Raw genomic sequence first — 20,303 nt, 5'->3', positions numbered from 1 at the left:
GTATATAATGTACTATGAAATCAGATAATGGTAACATTTAAGAGAACAATTATTAGTTCAACAATATCTTAAAAGTATAAGTATTTATATTTAGTATAAAGTAAAAATTTAATATTTAAATGTATTTCCAATTTATTGAAAAAAAAAAAAAAAATTACCATAAAAAGCGAAAACAAATTTCAACATTTTTTTAAATTCTTTTTATTAAATAAAAACAGCAAAAAATGCAACTTTTAAAAATGTTATTTACTCTGTGCCATTGACAACGATAGACATTCACTAGCGTACCGCTAGCAACACGTCAATTTTGAGCATTAATATTCATGACGTTAGCATTTGTGGCAAGGGAAACGTATGAAGAAAACATCCTTCATATGTCGTAACGTCCAGAGAAGTTTCTCCAAGTTCCATCGCAGCAGTGTTTGATCGGCATGTTCTTTTTTGAAAGATTAACGGAGAAAACAAGCAGAAATAACATGGTTTGTATGCGAGGGCGTGTCCAAAATGTCTAACTTCCAAATAGCATTCGTGCGATACGCTATTATGTGGCTCTTACCATCCTGCTGTGAATTTATTTGATTTTATCATGAGCACACATGCTGCCAGCCCTCCCAGTTCAAATGGATTGTACGTTTATTGACGGCAATGGCAGCCAATGAGTTAAAAAGCTCAAAAATGAGGATTTAGACACGTTTTAACAATGTCACTCAACAAAACAACATGTAAGGTCTATATGAAGTAGGACTGCAGCTTTCGATTATTTTAGTAGTCAATTCATCATTGAATTAGTTTGTTTGAATAATCGAGTATTCGTATAAGGAACTAGGGCTGCAGCTATCGAATATTTTAGTAATCGAGTAATCGACTGAAAATTATATCGATTAATCGAGTAATCGGATAAAACAAATATATTTTTAGGTGAAGAGCAATTATGAATATACATGAGAAAACAAGACATTTCATCTAATCTTGAACCATTTTCAGTCAATCAATGTCTTTATTTTCGATGTATATTGTTGAAAACAGCCAACAATTGCATCTGAGATGTGGCTAGAATAAAAAAAAAAAGATTAATTCACTGCTTTCACTCAAAAAACTTTTAGATCTTATTTAAAAAAAAAAAAAAATATATATATATATATATATATATATATATATATATATGTATATATATTACCTAAAAATGCCGTTACGCTTGATAACACACATCACTTAAAAGTTAGGATTTTTTCCCACGTGTTTCAATTGAATTTCTCTTTGTGTCAAGCCATTTTTAAGTTCTAGTTAAGTTTTAAGTTAGTCTAAACTGTAAGTCCTGATAGGATTTTGAGTTTTTGCAGTGTTCAAAATAAATGTATGATACAGGCTGTACTGGAGCACATTAGGGACCAGTGCTACTTGGTGTTTTATCCAGCAATGACTACTGAGCTAAAATTGATAGTTAGCATGATAGTTTTTATTTTACACCCTCATCACTCCACAATGCTATGTTATGTTAAAGCCTGTATGTAAGACACGTTAGCCACGCATCGACAGTGGTCATAATTAATTGAAACCTAGCCCTCCGCAGGGCTAACTTTACGTGAGCTAGTAGCGACAGTAACGTTAATCTTATTTATTAGCGCTTAGCGCTTTTTACTAGCGCTTAGCGCTGTACTGCTTTAAGATGGCGGCTGTTTAATAACGCTGCCCAGACGCGGCCGAGTCTGTCATTGCGCATCTAGTTCAACATACATGTTATCTTTATGAGACGCATCAGACGCTAGCTGTTACCAACGTAGCATCGTGCGGGCTAGTATTTGGCAACGTCGGCGTCGTTTGTGGCGGTCTACAGCGGCTGTCAGCTGCAGTAAGTTTTTTTTTTTTCTCCCCTTCTTCCTCTCCGCACGTGACAGCGCGTTGTCCTGCATTAAAAGTAGTCCGAGCAAAACGTGATGCTTAGAGCTGTCAAAATAAACGATTACTCGAGGTGAATAAAATTACTCGGATCAGTTTTTAAACTCGAGTTACTCGAGTTGCTCGAGTACTCGTTTCAGCTCTATAAGGAACATAAAAAAATTTCATACCTGAACCTTAAACGGTATAAAAATAAGGATCTAAGTACAACAAAAGAACAATTAGCTACCTTACATAGCACAAGTTCGCTAGCTTTAATGCTATAAAATGCTTATTTTTTTTTTTTTTTTTTACAATGCTCTTAACTAATGGTTCAAACACATATTCCCACAAAAACCGCTAAATATACCCATAAACTAAATTATGAACGCATTAAAAAAAACATTAGCTCAAACATAAACTTAGCTTATGTTGGTCTTAACAGGGAGCAGTCTGATTCAGCCATGTGAAATTAGTTATCATATTAGCTGCTGCCACTAAAGGGCAGTGTATCGACCCAAATTAATAAAACTAAATGCAAAAACTTCCAAAACAAACCATTGCAACGCCACTTTAATTAAACGAATACTCAAAGCAGCAAAATTTAATTCGAATCTTTTTTCAAAAGTGATGTTATTGCAAAAAAAAATGTAATGTGTCGGGTGCGTAGGGAGTTGGGCGGCAGCCAAAGGCGGGGGCCTTGGCGGTCCGACCCCCAGCTGCTGAAGCTAACTCTTGGGACATGGAATGTCACCTCTCTGGCAGGGAAGGAGCCTGAGCTGGTGTGTGAGGCAGAGAAGTTCCGACTAGATATAGTCGGACTCTCCTCCACACACAGCTTGGGTTCTGGTACCAATCCTCTCGAGAGGGGTTGGACTCTCTTCCACTCTGGAGTTGCCCATGGTGAGAGGCGCCGGGCAGGTGTGGGCATACTTATTGCCCCCCGGCTTGGCGCCTGTACGTTGGGGTTTACCCCGGTAGACGAGAGGGTAGCCTCCCTCCGCCTTCGGGTGGGGGGACGGGTTCTAACTGTTGTTTGTGCTTATGCACCGAACAGCAGTTCAGAATACCCACCCTTTTTGGAGTCCTTGGAGGGTGTGCTAGAGAGCACCCCCTCTGGGGACTCCCTCGTTCTACTGGGGGACTTCAACGCTCACGTGGACAATGACAGTGAGACCTGGAGGGGCGTGATTGGGAGGAACGGCCCCCCCGATCAGAACCCGAGTGGTGTTCTGTTATTGGACTTCTGTGCTCGTCACGGTTTGTCTATAACGAACACCATGTTCAAACATAGGGGTGTCCATATGTGCACTTGGCACCAGGACACCCTAGGCCGCAGTTCGATGATCGACTTCGTAATCGTGTCATCGGACTTGCGGCCGCATGTTTTGGACACTCGGGTGAAGAGAGGGGCGGAGCTGTCAACCGATCACCACCTGGTGGTGTGTTGGCTCCGATGGCGGGGGAAGATGCTGGCCAGACCTGGCAGGCCCAAACGTATTGTGAGGGTCTGCTGGGAACGTCTGGCAGAATCCCCTGTCAGAAAGAGTTTCAACACCCACCTCCGGCAGAACTTCTCCCTTGTCCCGGGGGAGGTGGGGGACATTGAGTCCGAGTGGGCCATGTTCCGCACCTCCATTGTTGGGCGGCCGATCAGAGCTGTGGCCGTAAGGTGGTTGGTGCCTGTCGTGGCGGCAATCCCCGAACCCGCTGGTGGACACCAGCGGTAAGGGATGCCGTTAAGCTGAAGAAGGAGGCCTATCGGGCCTTTTTGGCCTGTGGGACTCCGGAGGCAGCTGACAGGTACCGGCTGGCCAAGCGGACTGCGGCCTCGGCAGTCGCCGAGGCAAAAACTCGGACATGGGAGGAGTTCGGTGAGGCCATGGAAAACGACTTCCGGAAGGCTTCGAGGAAATTCTGGTCCACCATCCGGCGTCTGAGGAGAGGAAAGCAGTGCACTATTAACACTGTGTATAGTGAAGATGGTGTACTGCTGACCTCGACTCGGGACGTCGTGAGTCGGTGGAGAGAATACTTCGAAGCCCTCCTCAATTCCACCGACACGCCTTCCTTTGAGGAAGCAGAGTCTGGGGACTCTGAGGTGGGCTCTTCGATCTCTGGGGTTGAAGTCACTGAGGCGGTTGGTAAGCTCCTCGGTGGCAAGGCCCCGGGGGTGGATGAGATCCGCCCGGAGTTCCTAAAGGCTCTGGATGTTGTAGGGCTGTCATGGCTGACACGCCTCTACAACATCGCGTGGACATCGGGGACAGTGCCTCTGGATTGGCAGACCGGGGTGGTGGTCCCCCTTTTTAAAAAGGGGGACCGGAGGGTGTGTTCCAATTATAGAGGAATCACACTCCTCAGCCTCCCCGGTAAAGTCTATTCAGGGGTGCTGGAGAGGAGGGTCCGTCGGGAAGTCGAATCTCGGATTCAGGAGGAGCAGTGTGGTTTTCGTCCAGGCCGTGGAACAGTGGACCAGCTCTACACCCTCAGCAGGGTCCTCGAGGGTGCATGGGAGTTCGCCCAACCAGTCTACATGTGTTTTGTGGATTTGGAGAAGGCGTTCGACCGTGTGCCTAGGGGAATCCTGTGGAGGGTGCTCCGGGAGTACGGGGTACCGAGCCCCTTGGTAAGGGCTGTTCGGTCCCTGTACGACCGGTGTCAGAGTCTGGTCCGCATTGCCGGCAGTAAGTCGAATTCGTTCCCAGTGAGGGTTGGACTCCGCCAAGGCTGCCCTTTGTCACCGATTTTGTTCATAACTTTTATGGACAGAATTTCTAGGCGCAGCCGAAGCGTTGAGGGGGTCCGGTTTGGTGACCTCAGCATTGAATCTCTGCTTTTTGCAGATGATTTAGTGCTGTTGGCTTCATCAAGCCGTGACCTCCAACTCTCACTGGAGCGGTTCGCAGCTGAGTGTGAAGCGGTTGGGATGAAGATCAGCACCTCCAAATCCGAGACCATGGTCCTCAGTCGGAAAAGGGTGGAGTGCCCTCTCCGGGTCGGGGATGAGATCCTGCCCCAAGTGGAGGAGTTCAAGTATCTTGGGGTCTTGTTCACGAGTGACGGTAGGAGGGAGCGGGAGATCGACAGGCGAATCAGTGCGGCGTCTGCAGTAATGCGGACGCTGCACCGGTCCGTAGTGGTGAAGAAGGAGCTGAGCCGAAAGGCAAAGCTCTCGATTTACCAGTCGATCTACGTTCCTGCCCTCACCTATGGTCACGAGCTTTGGGTCGTGACCGAAAGAACAAGATCCCGGATACAAGCGGCCGAAATGAGTTTCCTCCGCAGGGTGTCCGGGCTCTCCCTTAGAGATAGGGTGAGAAGCCCGGTCATCCGGGAGGGACTCGGCGTCGAGCCGCTACTCCTCCGCGTAGAGAGGAGCCAGCTGAGGTGGCTCGGGCATCTGGTTCGGATGCCTCCCGGACGCCTCCCTGGAGAGGTGTTCCGGGCATGTCCCACCGGCGGGAGGCCCCGGGGACGACCCAGGACACGCTGGAGAGACTATGTCTCTCGGCTGGCCTGGGAACGCCTTCGGATCCCGCCGGAGGAGCTGGTTGAAGTGGCTGGGGAGAGGGAAGTCTGGGCTTCCCTGTTAAAGCTGCTGCCCCCGCGACCCGACCCCGGAACAAGCGGAAGATAATGGATGGATGGATGGAGTAGTGCTGCAACGATTAATCGATTAACTCGAGTATTCGATTAGAAAAAAAGATTCAAATTAAATTTTGCTGCTTCGAGTAATCGTTTAATTGAAGTGGCATTGTAATGGTTTATTTTGAAAGTGTTTGCATTTAGTTTTATTGATTTGGGTGGAAACACTGCCCTCCAGTCTACCTCATTTCACGTGGTTGAATCCAGCTGCTCCATGTTAAGACCAACATAAGCAAAGTTTTTGTTTGAGCTAATGTTTTTTTAATGCATTCGTAATTTAGTTAACCCTTGAGAGTCGAAGGACGCGCCGGCGCATCCTCAGCGCACGTCGTCTTTGAAGCGCCCACACGTTTTAATTACGTCACCCACATGCCGTTGGTTGGTCTCGTTTTAAAGTGCGGAAGTTGCGGTTTACTCTCGTTATTATTTGAAGTCAATCGACCAACTAAAACGTGAGATATTGTCATTTAAGTTTTATAGTTTTATTGTCCTCTCAAAAAAACATTAAAACGCTGCATGGATCATTTGTTTATGTCTATATTTCCATCATTTCTTGTCCTTTTTCAAAACGGAAGCTCCATGAAAAAAACACAAATCAAACGAACCCTTTCGAAGTCACAGTGGAAGCACAAAATGCGTTTTTTTTTTTATAAATATAACTGCCGTGCGAGGTTCCACCGAACGAGAGGGAGGAGTGTTCTGAAGCAGCGAGGTGGCGAGCGACGGCCGTTTGGATCGAGCAGCGACTTTGTGTGACTTTGAGAATGAACGGAAAACTAAATTTAGCGCAAGCAATTGTGCTTTTTGATCAACTTGAGGAAGAGGATGGTCCAAATTCGTCATCATCGTCTTCTTCGGAAGAGTCCTCGAGTGAAGATAGTGACGGATTTGAACACGTGGGTGACACCATCGACGAGCAGAGGTAAGCCAACTCACTTTTTTTTTTTTTTATGCTGAAAAAGTTTCTTTTGAAAGTTTTTGATATTGCAAGACAAAGTTAATTTTGATGCAATATAAGTGTGTGTTTGTGTATATAATAATAAAATGTGCATATCAGATCAAAGTCGTACGTGCACTGTGTGTATCCCAGGCAGGAATTTATAATTTGTGGTGTTCTTCTTTCTATATGAAGATTAGGGATGTAGCACATATTCAGCTATGGTATTCTTTCTATTGTCATACATATAGATTTCCATTATTATTTATTGCTGTATATATTTTATTTTATACTTAATTTTCATAAATACTGACTTTTTTCAAGTACATTTATAGTGACAATGAAAGTAAAGTGAAATGAAAATGGAAGGGTGGAAAGAGGACCAACACCCCATGGAAGTGTGGGCTGTGTGATGTAGCCCTGTGTCTAATTCCAGGACGAAACTGCTTTTCGGAGTGGCATGCCTGAAAATTTTTTTAACTTGTTTATTGTAAATATTTTTGAAAATACTTTTTTTCCCCAATGTTATATATATATTTTTTTTTCCCACAATCGGTCTTCTCAATTTGTGTATATAAATGTGTGTTCAAGAAGCTTGATTGTGTGTACATAGTTTTCATCAGGTGATGGGCCGCAATACCTAAACTCATAAAGAGATGGCCTCTAAACACTTTTTGTGTTAGATGGTATATATTTTTTCACTGTTCGGTCTGCTGTATATAACCTGTTTTGACTAGAGCATGTATAAAGGCAAAAAACGCCTATGGCTATACCTGTTGTTTATGTTGAATTGTCAAATATAAGACTATTTATTCTAAATTTTTTTGGTTGAATGTTCATCCTAACATGTTGAATAAATATTACAATTTCAAAACTGTTCGTTACGCATGTTTGGTTGTCAATTGGACATCAATATTAAGAATTTTGACAAAACGATTTTGGAATTTTTGGTCTTTTTGGGCCCAAAATGATGATTTATAATTGGTCAGTGAAGGAAACAACAGTTTGGACATGAAGTTCAAGGTGTCACAAAAAAAGGGACCAAACCAGGCCACCGTAAACAATTCTTTCTTTGAAATATAAAGGCAACTTCAAAGGCATGCAAAATCAGACAAAATAGGCCCAGATCTTAAAGGGTTAATAGGTACATTTAGCCATTTTTTGTGGGAATATGTGTCCGAACCATTTGTAGCATTGCGTTTTATAGCATTTAAGCTAGCGGACTTTTTCTATATAAGTTAGCCAATTGTTCTTTTGTTGTATGTAGATCCTTTTTTTTTTTTTTTTTTTATACAGTTTGAGGCTCAGGTATTTAAGTTTTTCATGTTCCTTATCCGATTACGCGATTATTCGAAGTAACTAGTTCATTGATTAATCGACTACGAAAATATTCGATAGCTGCAGCCCTACTGTCAAGTCATTTGTAAGAGGAAATTGACTTACCGTAAATATTTACCTGTCCACATCTGGTGAGACACGTCACACCAAAAGGACAGTATGTTCACTTGATGTCCACACATTCCAAAATTTAGCATTTTATCAAAGTTTAATAACAGTTGTAGTACTTCACTAAAAATAATTATATTTTTGTTTCATGTAGTTAGTTGTAATCATGTAGACATAATTGTGTTAAGGAACAAATAAGCAGTTAGGAGATGAAATGAACACAACGTACATAAAAACATCGTTGGACAAGTTTGAATGCTGTAAACATGTTGTTATGAAGCTTAATTATACTGCAGAATTAGCGGCGGTGCTGCTTAGCAATGTTAGCTTCTCCACACGCGGCGGGAAAGAAGGCAAAATGGAAGAAAAATAACACTGATTTCCACTGACCTTTTTCATTCGCGGTGCCTCTGCCACGGTGCCGTCCCGGTTGACGAACGCCTCCCCGCCGTTCTGCTGCGGGTCCGGCCGCTTCATAGCCGAAGCCTGCGGCATCTTCGGGGCGAGCAAACCCGAGCTGCATTCCCCGGCTTTAGTGGAGGGCTCCGCGGTCGGGGACACCGTGGTGGTGGCGGAGGAGGAACCGGCCTCGCGCGGGTAGTTTCTGTCCATAATTCCCTCCGACGTCGGGGTGTTTGAGTCGTCGTTAGGTAGTTCTTTCGGGACGTCTTTGAGTTCGACCTCTGCCATTTTCGCTGCCAAAACCTGTACTGACATCGCTAGCTTTCGCCCTTTTCCCCAACACTACAATCAGGGGAGCGGATGTGAGTGGAGGAAGCTGAAGCACTCTGGTCTTTGTAGTTCTCAATTCATTTTGGACTACAAATTACCTGAAAACGCTCATAAACTACATTTACTTAAAATTTTAAGAGTTAAAAATACAAGAATGCTTTATTGTAGACTACAAAACTTACGAGCTACATTTTAAGAAACGTTGTTAGTTGTAACCGCCTTTTGCTACTTACTAACAACGCCCCAAACTACCATAACTTACATTTCAACGTATTAAAAATGCTTTTACGCTTCAAAATAGACTACGAAACTTAACGCAAAGGGCATTTTGGGAAACTTGTGTTAGTTATGAAAGTAAATTTTAATGTGTTTACATATGTAGCAACTTTTGCTACTTGCTAACAACGCTCATTTACGCGCCAAAATACATTAACGCTCCAACGTGGACTACAAAACGCGAGGTGCATTATCGGAAACGGGTTCGTTTACGTTCAATGTGACATTCATCATTTTCTAATACGTTTTTGCGGAAAATATTATTAATCGTTAACATCAGCATGTTAAAAAAATACCTTTTACATTTTAACATTTTTCTTCGTTTTGTTCATATTTGAAAGCACCACCACGAATGCGTTCAAGCTCACGCTGTGCATCTGCATTGCATCAAAGGGAACAAGGTCAAAAGCAGCATGTGTACAACAGCGACATCAAGTGGTAAAAAACAAAACGTTTAATACATGGAAAACGTCTTATAAAACAGCCACATAACTGTAATGCATTCATTTTTAAAGCGCTATTACATTCACTAATATTCAGACTTTCATGTCTTATCTGTGCGTGCTTAATTTAGGGAAAAAAAAAAAAAAACGCTGTTGAAGATGAAGAAATGCAAAGGTGTACAATCTGAGAATTGCAGATTGAGCCCTTGAACATTCCCAGAAACCAACTTGAGGTCGAATTTCTCTAAATGAGAACATAAAGTGATAACATTGTTCGCTTTATGTCTTCATGAATTCAAAGTCATCACAGGAGAACTCTAGTCGTCAAAAATCCACAAGATGTTGACACCGGAGAGTCCGAGGTTTACTCGTCTGCATGAGAAGACAAAAAATGTGTTAAAAATTCAAGATTTAGAACTTATTTTGTGAAAGTAAAAATATATATACAGCATTCTCACCCCAGCATTCCTGATTCCTTGATTTTAATGACGTAGAGAAACATGAGGATCGTGTGGAATAAGTTGTTCCTACCCTGTAACAAAGCATATTTGAGTTGCCAGTAGACGTCCAATGGGAAGTGACTCAAAATGTCCCCAAATGAAGAGGAAATGACTCAAAATCAACAGGAACTAAACTGTAAATGCCTGAAAATGAACAGGAATGACCTGTAAATGCCCACAAAAGACTGGCTGTGAATGCACTAGCTTCAGTACCATTGACGACGCTAGACGTCCAAACCAGTCAAAATGTATTGGACGTCTAGCGCCGTCAATGGCAGCCAGTGAACTAACACTATACTTAAGCCTTTAACACAATAGTTTACCTTTAAGATCTGCAAGGAAACACTGGAGTTCGTGACAGCTGTCACTGTCATTGGACGAACTTGCCACATTAACACTACCCAACAGGGCTAAGAACGAAAAGTAGTATTTGGTATGTGGCAAAATAGATTTTGACATGTGGCATTTTTTTGATACGTGGCAAAATTGATTTTGGCCTGGGGTATATTTTTGGTATGTGGCAAAGTGGATTTTAGTATGTGGCAATTTTTTGGTATGTGGAAAATTTAGACTTGAATAGACGTCAATGGCATGGCCTTACTTGGGTGCCAATTGACTGTCAATGCCTTGTAATGTAAAGTGTAAAATCAAAAATCATAGCCACACGTTTTTCTGGAAAATTTGGACGTGCATGGCCATCGATGGCACGGACATGCATGGCCTGCAAAAATGCCACATGCCCCCCCCCCCCCCCCCCCCCCGAAAAAAAGCCACATACCAAAATCCTGTTTGCTACATACCCCCAAAAAATGCTTATGTGGCAAAATTGATTTTTGGCCTGTGGCAATTTTTGCCATGTGGCATTTTTTTATTTGGTATGTGGCAAATGGATTTTGGCATGTGGCATTTTTTTGGGTATGTGGCAAAATGGATTTTTGGAATGTGGCATTTTTTCTTTATTTGGTATGTGGCATTGCCATGTGGCATTGTTTTCGGGGTATGTAGCAAAACGGATTATGGTATGTAGCTTTTTTTTTTGGCATGTGGCATTTTTGCAGGCCATGCATGTCCATGCCATTGACAGTTAAGCACGTCCAAATTTTCCATTCATTTCAAATGACGGAAAAACGTGGCTGTGATTTTTGACGATTTTCTTTACATTACAACGCATTGACAATCAATTGGCACCCAAGTAAGGCCATGCCATTGACGGCTATGCAAGTCTAAATTTTCCACCTACCAAAAAATGCAACATACTAAAATCCACTTTGCCACATACCAAAAAAATGCCCCATGCCAAAATCCATTTTGCCAAGTACCAAAAAATGCCAGATGGCAAAATCAATTTTGCCATATACCCAAAAAATGCCACATGCCCCAAAAAAATTTCAACTTGCCAAAATCCATTTTGCAACATACCAAAATCCATTTTGGGGGAAAATTTATTTTGCTACATACCAAAATCCATTTTGCGGAAAAATTCATTTTGGTATGTGGAAAAATGGATTTTTGGCATGTGCCATTTTTTTGCCGTGTGGCAAAAATGATTTTTCCATGTGGCATTTTTTGAGGGTATGTGGAAAAATTGATTTTTGGCCTGTGGCATTTTTTTTTGTTTGGTATGTGGCAAATGGATTTTGGCATGTGGCATTTTTTTGAGTATGTGGCAAAATGAATTTTTGGAATGTGGCATTTTTTGCCATGTGGCATTGCCATGTGGAATTTTTTTGGAGCATGTGCCAAAATTGATTTTGGCATGTGGCATTGTTTTCGGGGTATGTAGAAAAACTGATTTTGGTATGTGGCTTTTTTTTTGCAGGCCATGCACGTCCATGCCATTGACAGATATGCACGTCTAAATTTTCCATTCATTTCAAATGGCAGAAAAACATGTGGCTGTGATTTTTTACTATTTTCTTAACGCATTGACAATGAATTGGCACCCAAGTAAGGCCGTGCCATTGACGGCAATGCGAGTCTAAATTTTCCACCTACCCAATAAAATGCCACATGCCCCAAATAAATTTCTACTTGCCAAAATCCGTTTTGGCACATACCAAAAAAATGCCCCATGCCAAAAGCTATTTTGCCACGTACAACAAAAATGCCAGATGGCAAAATCAATTTTGCCACATGGCAAAATCCATTTTGCCATATAAAAAATTATATACCACATGGCAAAATCCATTTTGCCATATAAAAAATTATATACCACATGGCAAAATATATTTTGCCATATAAAAAATTATATACCACATGGCAAAATACATTTTGCCAGGTACCAAAAAAATGCCACATGGGAAAATCATTTTTGCCACATACCCAAAAAAATGCCACATGCCCCAAAAACATTTCAACTTGCCAAAATTCATTTTGGCACATACCAAAAAAATGCCATATGCGAAAAGCCATTTTGCCACATTCCAAATACCATTTTTCGTTCTCGCTGTCTCTCACCGGTTTTGTCCTACTGTCGTCTCATCTCATCCCATCTTTCCTGTTCATTCTGCTTTTGCTGCTAGTTTTGCGAAATATGGACGGTGTTTCCCTGCTCGGATTCAAATTGAAAGGGCTGAACAAATGGTTCTATCCATGGGTTCTATCCATTTCTATCCATGGTTCCCTTTAAGACCTTGATGATCTGGATTTTAAATTTTCGACATTTTAAGACTTTTAAAGTACCTGCGGAAACACTGAAAATTGAATTAGCAATGCTCTACCTTGGGTAGACTGAAGATGTGCCCTTGATATATGAGTTGGTAGTGAGGTGGCGTGGTGCTACTCTGGTGGATGCAGAAGAGGTTCTCCTTGCTGACATCTAGATTCAAATCGAATACCGGATCAGCTTCGAGCCGTTCAGAAATTCGACCTGACATGACTGACCAGGTTTATCAGGGATGTGGCTAAAGTGTTGCGAGGTAAACGTCTTCCCGTCAGGATACTTTGGGTGCGGTGGCAGTCTGGAGTCCAAGTATGTGCAGAAAATGTGCATGAGGACCTGGAGTGAAGACACGCATAGTTAGGAGAACTGTTTCAAAGAGGATTGTTGCGATTTGGTACTCACGGCACAATCTGTGGGAAGATCCGTGTCCCACTTTCGGGTCTTTAGATCGCCACCGCGGTTCCAGCGAAACGAGCTCATGCAGCCGCTGTGTGCTAGTTCTGCCAGTTTCAAAACAGCGGGAATGATGAGTAGTGCTTCGGCTATTGGTCGAAGAATTCGATAAATGAACCTTTTATGCGATCCACCAGATATTCCTGATTAGGAGTGATATCCAAGTACTGGACCATGGCGTTCATAGTTGGGATGGATGATGCTTTCATCACGGCGGCTTGCTTGAGGCTGCTAATGCTGGCCTCTAGTGGAAGGTAAATGAGTTAACCGGAAGTCGTTTTTTAGGATTTTTCACGCACGTTTACCTCCTATTTGGAGCTCAGGGCAGCCCATTCTTCTGAGCTGGGTGTTGACCGAGTCCATTTCCTTGACCAGGGGGACCATAATGGTGTCACTGATCCACTGTGAAACCACAGTATGTTAAAACAGCCATTCAACAGAGTTCATATTGATGTCATTCCTTACATTACGAAGCTTCGCCGTCCAACCGTCGATGCGGTCCGCAACAGGTCGACTAGTTGTGATCCTACCCCATACCTGTATGAATTAAATGTACACGCTTATTTCGACCGGTGAACGGAACGTACAAGCTCGGGCTGCAGCTATCGATTATTTTAGTAGTCGATTAATCGATGAACTGGTTATCTCGAACAATTGAGTACACGGAGAAGGAACATAAAAAATTAAAACACCTGAGTGAGCCTCAAGCGGTATAAATAAATAAAGAAATGAGCATCTAAGTACAACTAAAGAACAATTGGCTAACTTACACAGCAAAAGTCAGCTAGCTTACCGTAATTTCCGGACTACAAGCCGCTACTTTTTTCCCTCATTTTGGGTCCTGCGGCGTGTGCAATGATGCGGACAATTTGTGTATTTTTCTGACGGCCGCCAGGGGCGCTCGAACATGGAATGGGGGAGGGAGACACGTGGCATATATGTGTCGAGGAAGACGCTAGTTTGCACTACTACCGGTAGTTTAACTTTGTGCGTTGTGCATGAATAGAGGTGGCGGACCCTCGTCTTTGTGCATGAGTAGAATTGGCAGACCTGCATCATGGAAAATGCTAGAAGGAATTAAACTGGCCATCCGAGTTGTATGGGAAGCTTTGATGAAGAGCGGCGAGAGACCGTTTGCCAAGACTCGCCACATGCGAAGAGCAGCTTTTGCACAGGTTTGGTTTGCCAGGGGAGCCTGGCAGCCTGAAGCGCTGTGAAAGAGTCCGCCATCACCAAAGGGTTTAGAGACGCCAGTCTGCTGCGTGACGAGGCGAGGAGGACGGCACAGGCTGGGAGTGAATATGCCTCATTATGGGAGACATTGAAGGCGACGGTGAAGGAGAGACTGATGAGTAGGTGCGTGGCGAAGTGCATCTGAGCGTTCTTCGTATCAGACACTGACGGTGAAGACTTCCATGGTTTGAATGCACAGGAGGAAGATGAAGATTGCTAACAAAGACTTTTATGTTTTTATTAACCAGCACAATTAGTGCTGCACCGCCATGCTGATGCTATGTAACTTCCGTGCCGCTGCTATATAACTGCCGTGTTTGCCGGCGCTGTTTGGAACGAAAAGTTTAGGTGTTCGAAAGTTTGAAAACTGTATTTCTTTGTCAATGTCTCTTGTTACTAAGTGGGCACACACGGCTTATTAGCAGGAGAGGCTTATGTATGTACAAAATGGTTTTTCCTTTAAAAATGTACTGGGGGACGCTTGTAATCAGGGGCGCCCAATAGTCCAGAAATTAAGGTAAATGCTATTTTTTTTAAACAATGCTCTTAGCAAATGGTTCGAACTCATATTTACACAAAAAGTGCAAAATTTTGCCACATACCAAAAAAAAAAAAAAAAAAAAAAAGCCACCTGTCAAAATCAATTTTGCCACATACCAAAAAAAATTCCGCATGGCAAAAAAAAAAAAAAAAAAAAAAAATGCCGCATGCCAAAAACCATTTTTGCCACATACCAAAAAAATGCCACGTTCCAAAATCCATTTTGACACATGGCTAAAAAAATGGCATGTGCCAAAATCCATTTTGCCACATGGCAAAAAAATGCCAAGTGCCAAAATCCATTTTGCCACATACAGAAAAAAATGCCAAATGGCAAAATCAATTTTGCCACATACAGAAAAAAATGCCAAATGGCAAAATCAATTTTGCCACATACAGAAAAAATGCCACATGGCAAAATGAATTTAGCACATACCCGAAAAATGCCACATGGCAAAATCCATTTTGCCACGTACCGAAAAATGCCACATGTAAAAATCAATTTTGCCACATACCGAAAAATGCCATATGTAAAAATTAATTTTGCTGTATACCAAAAGAAAATGCCACAGGGCAAAAAAATGCCGCATGCCAATATCCATTTTGCCACATTCCGAAAAAAAAAAAAAAAAGCCACATGGCAAAAGAAAAAAAATGCCACATGGCAAAGTCCATTTCGCCACGTACAGAAAAAATGCCACATGGCAAAATCAATTTTGCCACATACCAAAAAATGCCACATGAGCAAAAGCAATTTTGCCACATACCAAAAAATGCCACATGCGCAAAAGCAATTTTGCGACATACCAAATAAAAATGCCACATGCCAAAATCAATTTTGCTACATACCAGAAAAAAGCCACAATTTTTTACAATGCTCTTAACAAATAGCTCAAACATATTTCCACAAAAAAAACGGTTAAATATACCTAAAAACTAAATTACGAATGCATTAATAAATTATGAGCTTAAACAAAAACTTCACTCATGTTGGTCTTAACAGGGAGCAGCCGGATTCAGCCTGGAAAAGCGCTATATAACACCACTTACCATTTACCATATCAAATGAGTTATGTCATATTCACTGTTGCAAGTATAGGGCAGTGTATCCACCCAAATCATTAAAACTAAATGCAAACTTTCAAAACAAACCACTTTAATTCATCGAATACTCTAAGCAGCAAAATTTAATTTTAATCTTTTTTTCTATCGAATTAATCGATTAACCGTTGCAGCAATACGAGCCAAAAACATCAAAATGACTGACTTCCTCCGCGGCCTGTTTGGAGCCCGGGTCTGCTTCGTCTTTGTGGGCTGACGGCGCCTGAGAGCGACAGGCAGGCTGGTAAAGGAACTTCCTCAGACTCTGAGCGTAGTCGCCCACCGAGCGGTTGTAGTTCCAAAATGTCGGGCTGTGATTTGGGGAGATGCATTCGGGACTCCCTGCCATGAAGAAAGGATATAAATTAGGGCTGCAGCGATTGATTATTTTAGTAGTCGATTAATCGATGAACTAGTTAGTTTGAAAAATAGAGTAATAGGATAAGGAACATAATTTTTTTTTTTTTTTTTTAAATCAAAATACCTGAGCTGAGCCTCAAATGTTATAAAAAAATTAAAAATTGAGGATCTAAGTACAACAAAATACCATTGGTTAACTTACATAGCAAAAATCTGCTAGCTTAAATCCTATAAAATGCTAACTTTTTTTTTTTTTTTTAACAATGCGCTTAACAAATGTTTCAAACACATACTCCCACAAAAAAACAAATACATTAAAAAACAAAAACAAAACAGCTTCTGTTGGTCTTAACAGGAAGCAGCTGGATTCAACCATGTGAAATGAGGCAGACTAGAGGGCAGTGTATCCACCCAAATCAATAAAACTAAATGCAAACACTTTCAAAACAAACCATTACGACGCCATTTTAAACGAATACTCGAAGCAACAAAATAAAATTTGATTTTTTTCTCATCAAATTACTTGATTTAATCAATTAATCTTTGCAGCACTAATAAAAATATTTCGTGGACGAAGGATTTTTTTCATGACGACCAGACGATAACGAGCTAAAAACACGTCTCGGGAGACTAAAACATTCCAACGCGAATGCCAGTTTTCGTCTGATGAGACGAAAATGTGCCATGGTTTTCGTCACGTGTGATAGTTTTTTTTATGTGTAGTTAGCCTGCATTGTAGCAGTTGTCTGGTTGTGTCACTCATGTGACGTTTTGCCCCCCCCCCCAACTCACCCGCTAGTGTCCTCTCCAGTCTCCCCATTGCTTGTTTTGACACACAATCTTGGCAAGAGAGAATATGCAATGTTGCTTTAGCCTTTAAAGGTCTGTGCCGAGTGATCGTCAGACAATGTAACTTGTAGCATTAGCATAGCATTCACGTTCGCGTTAGTATTACGTTATTGCTAACGGCAACCGTCCTCATAGACTTGTGACGTCAAAGTCCAGAATATGTAAATGATTTATGAAGAGCATTGTAAAAAAACATTAGCATTTTATAGCATTTAAGCTAGCGGACTTTTGCTGTGCTTAGCCAGTTCTTTTGTTGTACTTAGATCCTCATTTATTTATTAATTTATTTATTTTTTAACACCGTTTGAGGCAAAGCGCAAGAATTTTTATTTTTAAATAAAACTGCAAATCTGCATAGTTTGAAGAAACTTTCGGGAATTCTTATTTTGTATTAGCATTTTTTGAAAGTGCTATCTGAGCAAGCCTTTGTTTTCTCCTAAAATTTATTCCACAATTTATTCTCCGATTATTCAAACTAACTTGTCGATAGATTAATCGACTACTAAAATAATCGATAGCTGCAGCCCTAATTATCACGTGATAGATTTGAAGATGCTACAATATGTGCTTGTTTGTCAATGTACATTCGAAATAGTTGGAAACCTGTTTTTATTTATTTTTGGAGTGAAACGTTCAAATTTTACAGACAAAATTGAGTAAACATCGCCTAAAATCAGACAAAATGAGACGAAATTTCGTCAACAAAAACTAGACTTGTACACATTTTGAAATGACTAAAATATGACTAAGACGAGCAAGTACTTTTGTCCAAAAGACAGATGAATATTAAAAGGGCTGCCAAAAACAACACGAATTCATTGATATCGAGATAAGTTGCCCCCCCCCCAAGACGCAAATTTATACCAAAATTATGTTAATTGTCAAGGCAAAATTATGTCAGGCCCAGAACCAAAAGTGGTATTTGCCATGTGGCATTTTTTTGCCATGTGGCAAAATGGATTTTGCCATGTGGAATTTTTTTCTGCGCAAAATGGATTTTGCCATGTGGTATTTTTGTGCGATGTGGCAAAATTGATTTAACCATGTGGCATTTTTTCTTTGCCATGTGGCAAATGGCAAAATTTTGCCACATGGCAAAAAATGCCACAGGGCAAAATCCATTTGGCAAATGGCAAAATTTTGCCACATGGCAAAATCTATTTTGCCACATGGCAAGAAAATACTACATGGCTAAAACCATGTGGCATTTTTTTGCCGTATTCCAAAATGGATTTTGCCATGTGGCAATTTTTTGCCATGTCGCAAAATGGATTTTGCCACGTGGCAAATTTTTGCCACGTGGCAAATTTTTGCCACGTGGCAAATTGGATTTTGCTTTATGTCATTTTGCTGCCATGTGGCAAAATTGATTATTCCATGTGGCAAAAAAAAAAAAAGCCAAATGGCAAAGAAAAAATGCGACATGGCAAAATCCATTTTGCCACATGAAAAAACAATGCCACATGCCAAAATCCATTTTGCCACATGGCAAAAAAAGCCACACGGCAAAGAAAAAATGCCACATGTCAAAATCCATTTTGCCACATGGCAAAAAAAATGCCTCATGGCAAAATCCATTTTGCTACTTGGCAAAAAAAAAAAAAGCCACATGTCAAAATCCATTTCGCCACATGGCAAATACCACTTTTGGTTCTCTCTGTCTCCCAAAAACTGTGTCAATGACCTAAGATTGACCTATAAAAGAAGTGTAAATATCTCCGAAACGATAACGGCACTAACGATTAACGTAATTTTGATCTAAATTTGCGTCTGATAGGGGCCAACTTCACAGTGGTGTGCTAAATTCATTGACTTGACTCTCCCACATTAAAAGGTGAAATTAGTGTTAAATCATTGTACCGAGATGATTTCGGTGACTCTTCTCTTCCTCCGTGTGCAGGAATCGCTCCAGGCTTTTCAAATCCTCGATGTAATCCTCCTCGCTTCCGGGGGAGTTAAACAAAGAGGGCGACGTGCGGTAACGAGACCTCAACATGGAGTTTTCGGTGCTGCTTAGGTATGGCGAGGAGCCTGGGGAATGATTGTAGCTCAACATCTGGGGGAAAAAATAGAGAAAACTAAATATGTGTAGTCAATTTTGGATCATAGTCATGACGTACCTTGTCAAACGCAAGCGAGGGAGAGTAAGGTGCACTACTCGGAGTGGTGGTATTACTCAGAGACGGGCTGTAGCCCGTCACGCAGCTCGGGGAGAACTTTGAGCTGGCGTTCAGGGAACGAGAAGGGCTGAAACTCAAAACTGTCTGGCCCTGCATGGGCGACGACTCCGCCGGAACGGGGCTTTCTCTTTTTTCCGGCATCCGCGGAGGACACGGCTGAATCCCTGAGGTATAGTCAGAGGTCAGTTTTAGAAGCGATCAGGAAATTTATCGACGACTCACTTGTATTTTTAAAGCCGAGGAGTCGATGCTGCTGCGGAGTTACGGCGATGGTGGACGGCGCCATGGTGTACTTGAAGTATTTCCAGAAATCGAAAAGAGCGTTAAGGCTAAAAAGGGAGGCTAGTGCCAGTTCTGCAAAGAGAGATGATGATTTTAGTGTGGGAATGTTGTAGCTCAGATTAAAAAGAACTCACCAATGTACCAAATAGGCCAGTAGGTGATGTTGTAGTATCGTCTTAACAATTTTCCAGACCTAAATCGAAAGTTCGTATTAGATTTCTTTTTGGAATTAAATGAACAATAATAGACATTATAAATTATCTAAAAACTTACATTTCTGTGTAAATCATGCCAGCCAGGGTCACGTTTAGAACAGCCCAGGCGAGGACCACTTGACGAGCTTGTTCTTCCCTCCTCATCCTGAGCGCGGTTTCAATCATGTTGGGCAAACCCTCTTTCGGTGGGGTAAACATGTTTATTGAATTAAGGCTTTAAAAGACGAAGGGGGAAAATTAAAGGTCAATAGAATGAAAAAGAAATGCAATAACAGGACTCGTGTTCTCGTGTTAGCTTCGTCGCTACAGTGCTAATTTGGCTAAAGTTAGCCCCGTGACACGGACAAAATATTCACACATTAACGTTATAAATCATTTCAGCGACCTATATGTACTGTTAATTGAGGTAGATAAAAGCAAAAATACCTTTAAAACACTTTCAACTAATCATAGCACGCTTAATATAGTTTTGTATTGCGCCGATAAGATTTACTTCCGGGATAAACCGGATGTTACTCTTCTTCGATTGTTGTTTCATTGTAGGAAAATTACAATGGCGGTTTTTGTTAAA

The 20,303-nt window shown here is 41.5% G+C and overlaps 2 protein-coding genes across 4 annotated transcripts in view; both read right to left on the bottom strand.

The window, feature by feature from the left end:
- ahcyl2b (adenosylhomocysteinase like 2b) overlaps positions 1-8,680 on the bottom strand; it is a 53,788-nt gene extending 45,108 nt beyond the window's left edge. The window contains exon 1 of one of the 2 annotated variants that reach the window (XM_057854401.1): positions 8,297-8,680. In XM_057854401.1, coding sequence (XP_057710384.1) covers positions 8,297-8,623 — 327 coding nt within the window. In that variant the 5' untranslated portion in view covers positions 8,624-8,680. The remainder of the gene's footprint in view (positions 1-8,296) is intronic. The other variant, XM_057854400.1, reaches the window with a different exon arrangement.
- Positions 8,681-9,345: 665 nt separating this feature from the next.
- On the bottom strand, positions 9,346-20,291 carry tmem209 (transmembrane protein 209). 2 transcript variants are annotated; one of them, XM_057854404.1, is made up of 15 exons: positions 20,159-20,291; positions 19,791-19,911; positions 19,652-19,710; positions 19,458-19,589; positions 19,176-19,399; positions 18,916-19,111; positions 16,013-16,188; positions 13,438-13,509; positions 13,278-13,374; positions 13,091-13,216; positions 12,922-13,019; positions 12,741-12,855; positions 12,578-12,675; positions 9,816-9,889; positions 9,346-9,729 (listed from the first exon to the last, which is right to left on the bottom strand). In XM_057854404.1, the coding sequence occupies exons 2-15, from the start codon at positions 19,895-19,897 to the stop codon at positions 9,675-9,677; spliced, it is 1,629 nt and encodes a 542-aa protein (XP_057710387.1). In that variant the 5' UTR covers positions 19,898-19,911; positions 20,159-20,291; the 3' UTR covers positions 9,346-9,674. The 2 variants fall into 2 exon arrangements, with proteins under 2 accessions (XP_057710387.1, XP_057710385.1); XM_057854402.1 differs by having other exon boundaries at positions 19,791-19,946; positions 20,159-20,277.
- Positions 20,292-20,303: the final 12 nt, after the last annotated feature.

The sequence above is a fragment of the Corythoichthys intestinalis genome, chromosome 13 (genome assembly GCF_030265065.1).
Source record: "Corythoichthys intestinalis isolate RoL2023-P3 chromosome 13, ASM3026506v1, whole genome shotgun sequence".
Classification (NCBI taxonomy): Eukaryota; Metazoa; Chordata; class Actinopteri; order Syngnathiformes; family Syngnathidae; genus Corythoichthys; species Corythoichthys intestinalis.
The sequence above is the reverse complement of the archived record's forward strand: the minus strand, read 5'-3'. Positions and strand labels throughout refer to the sequence as shown.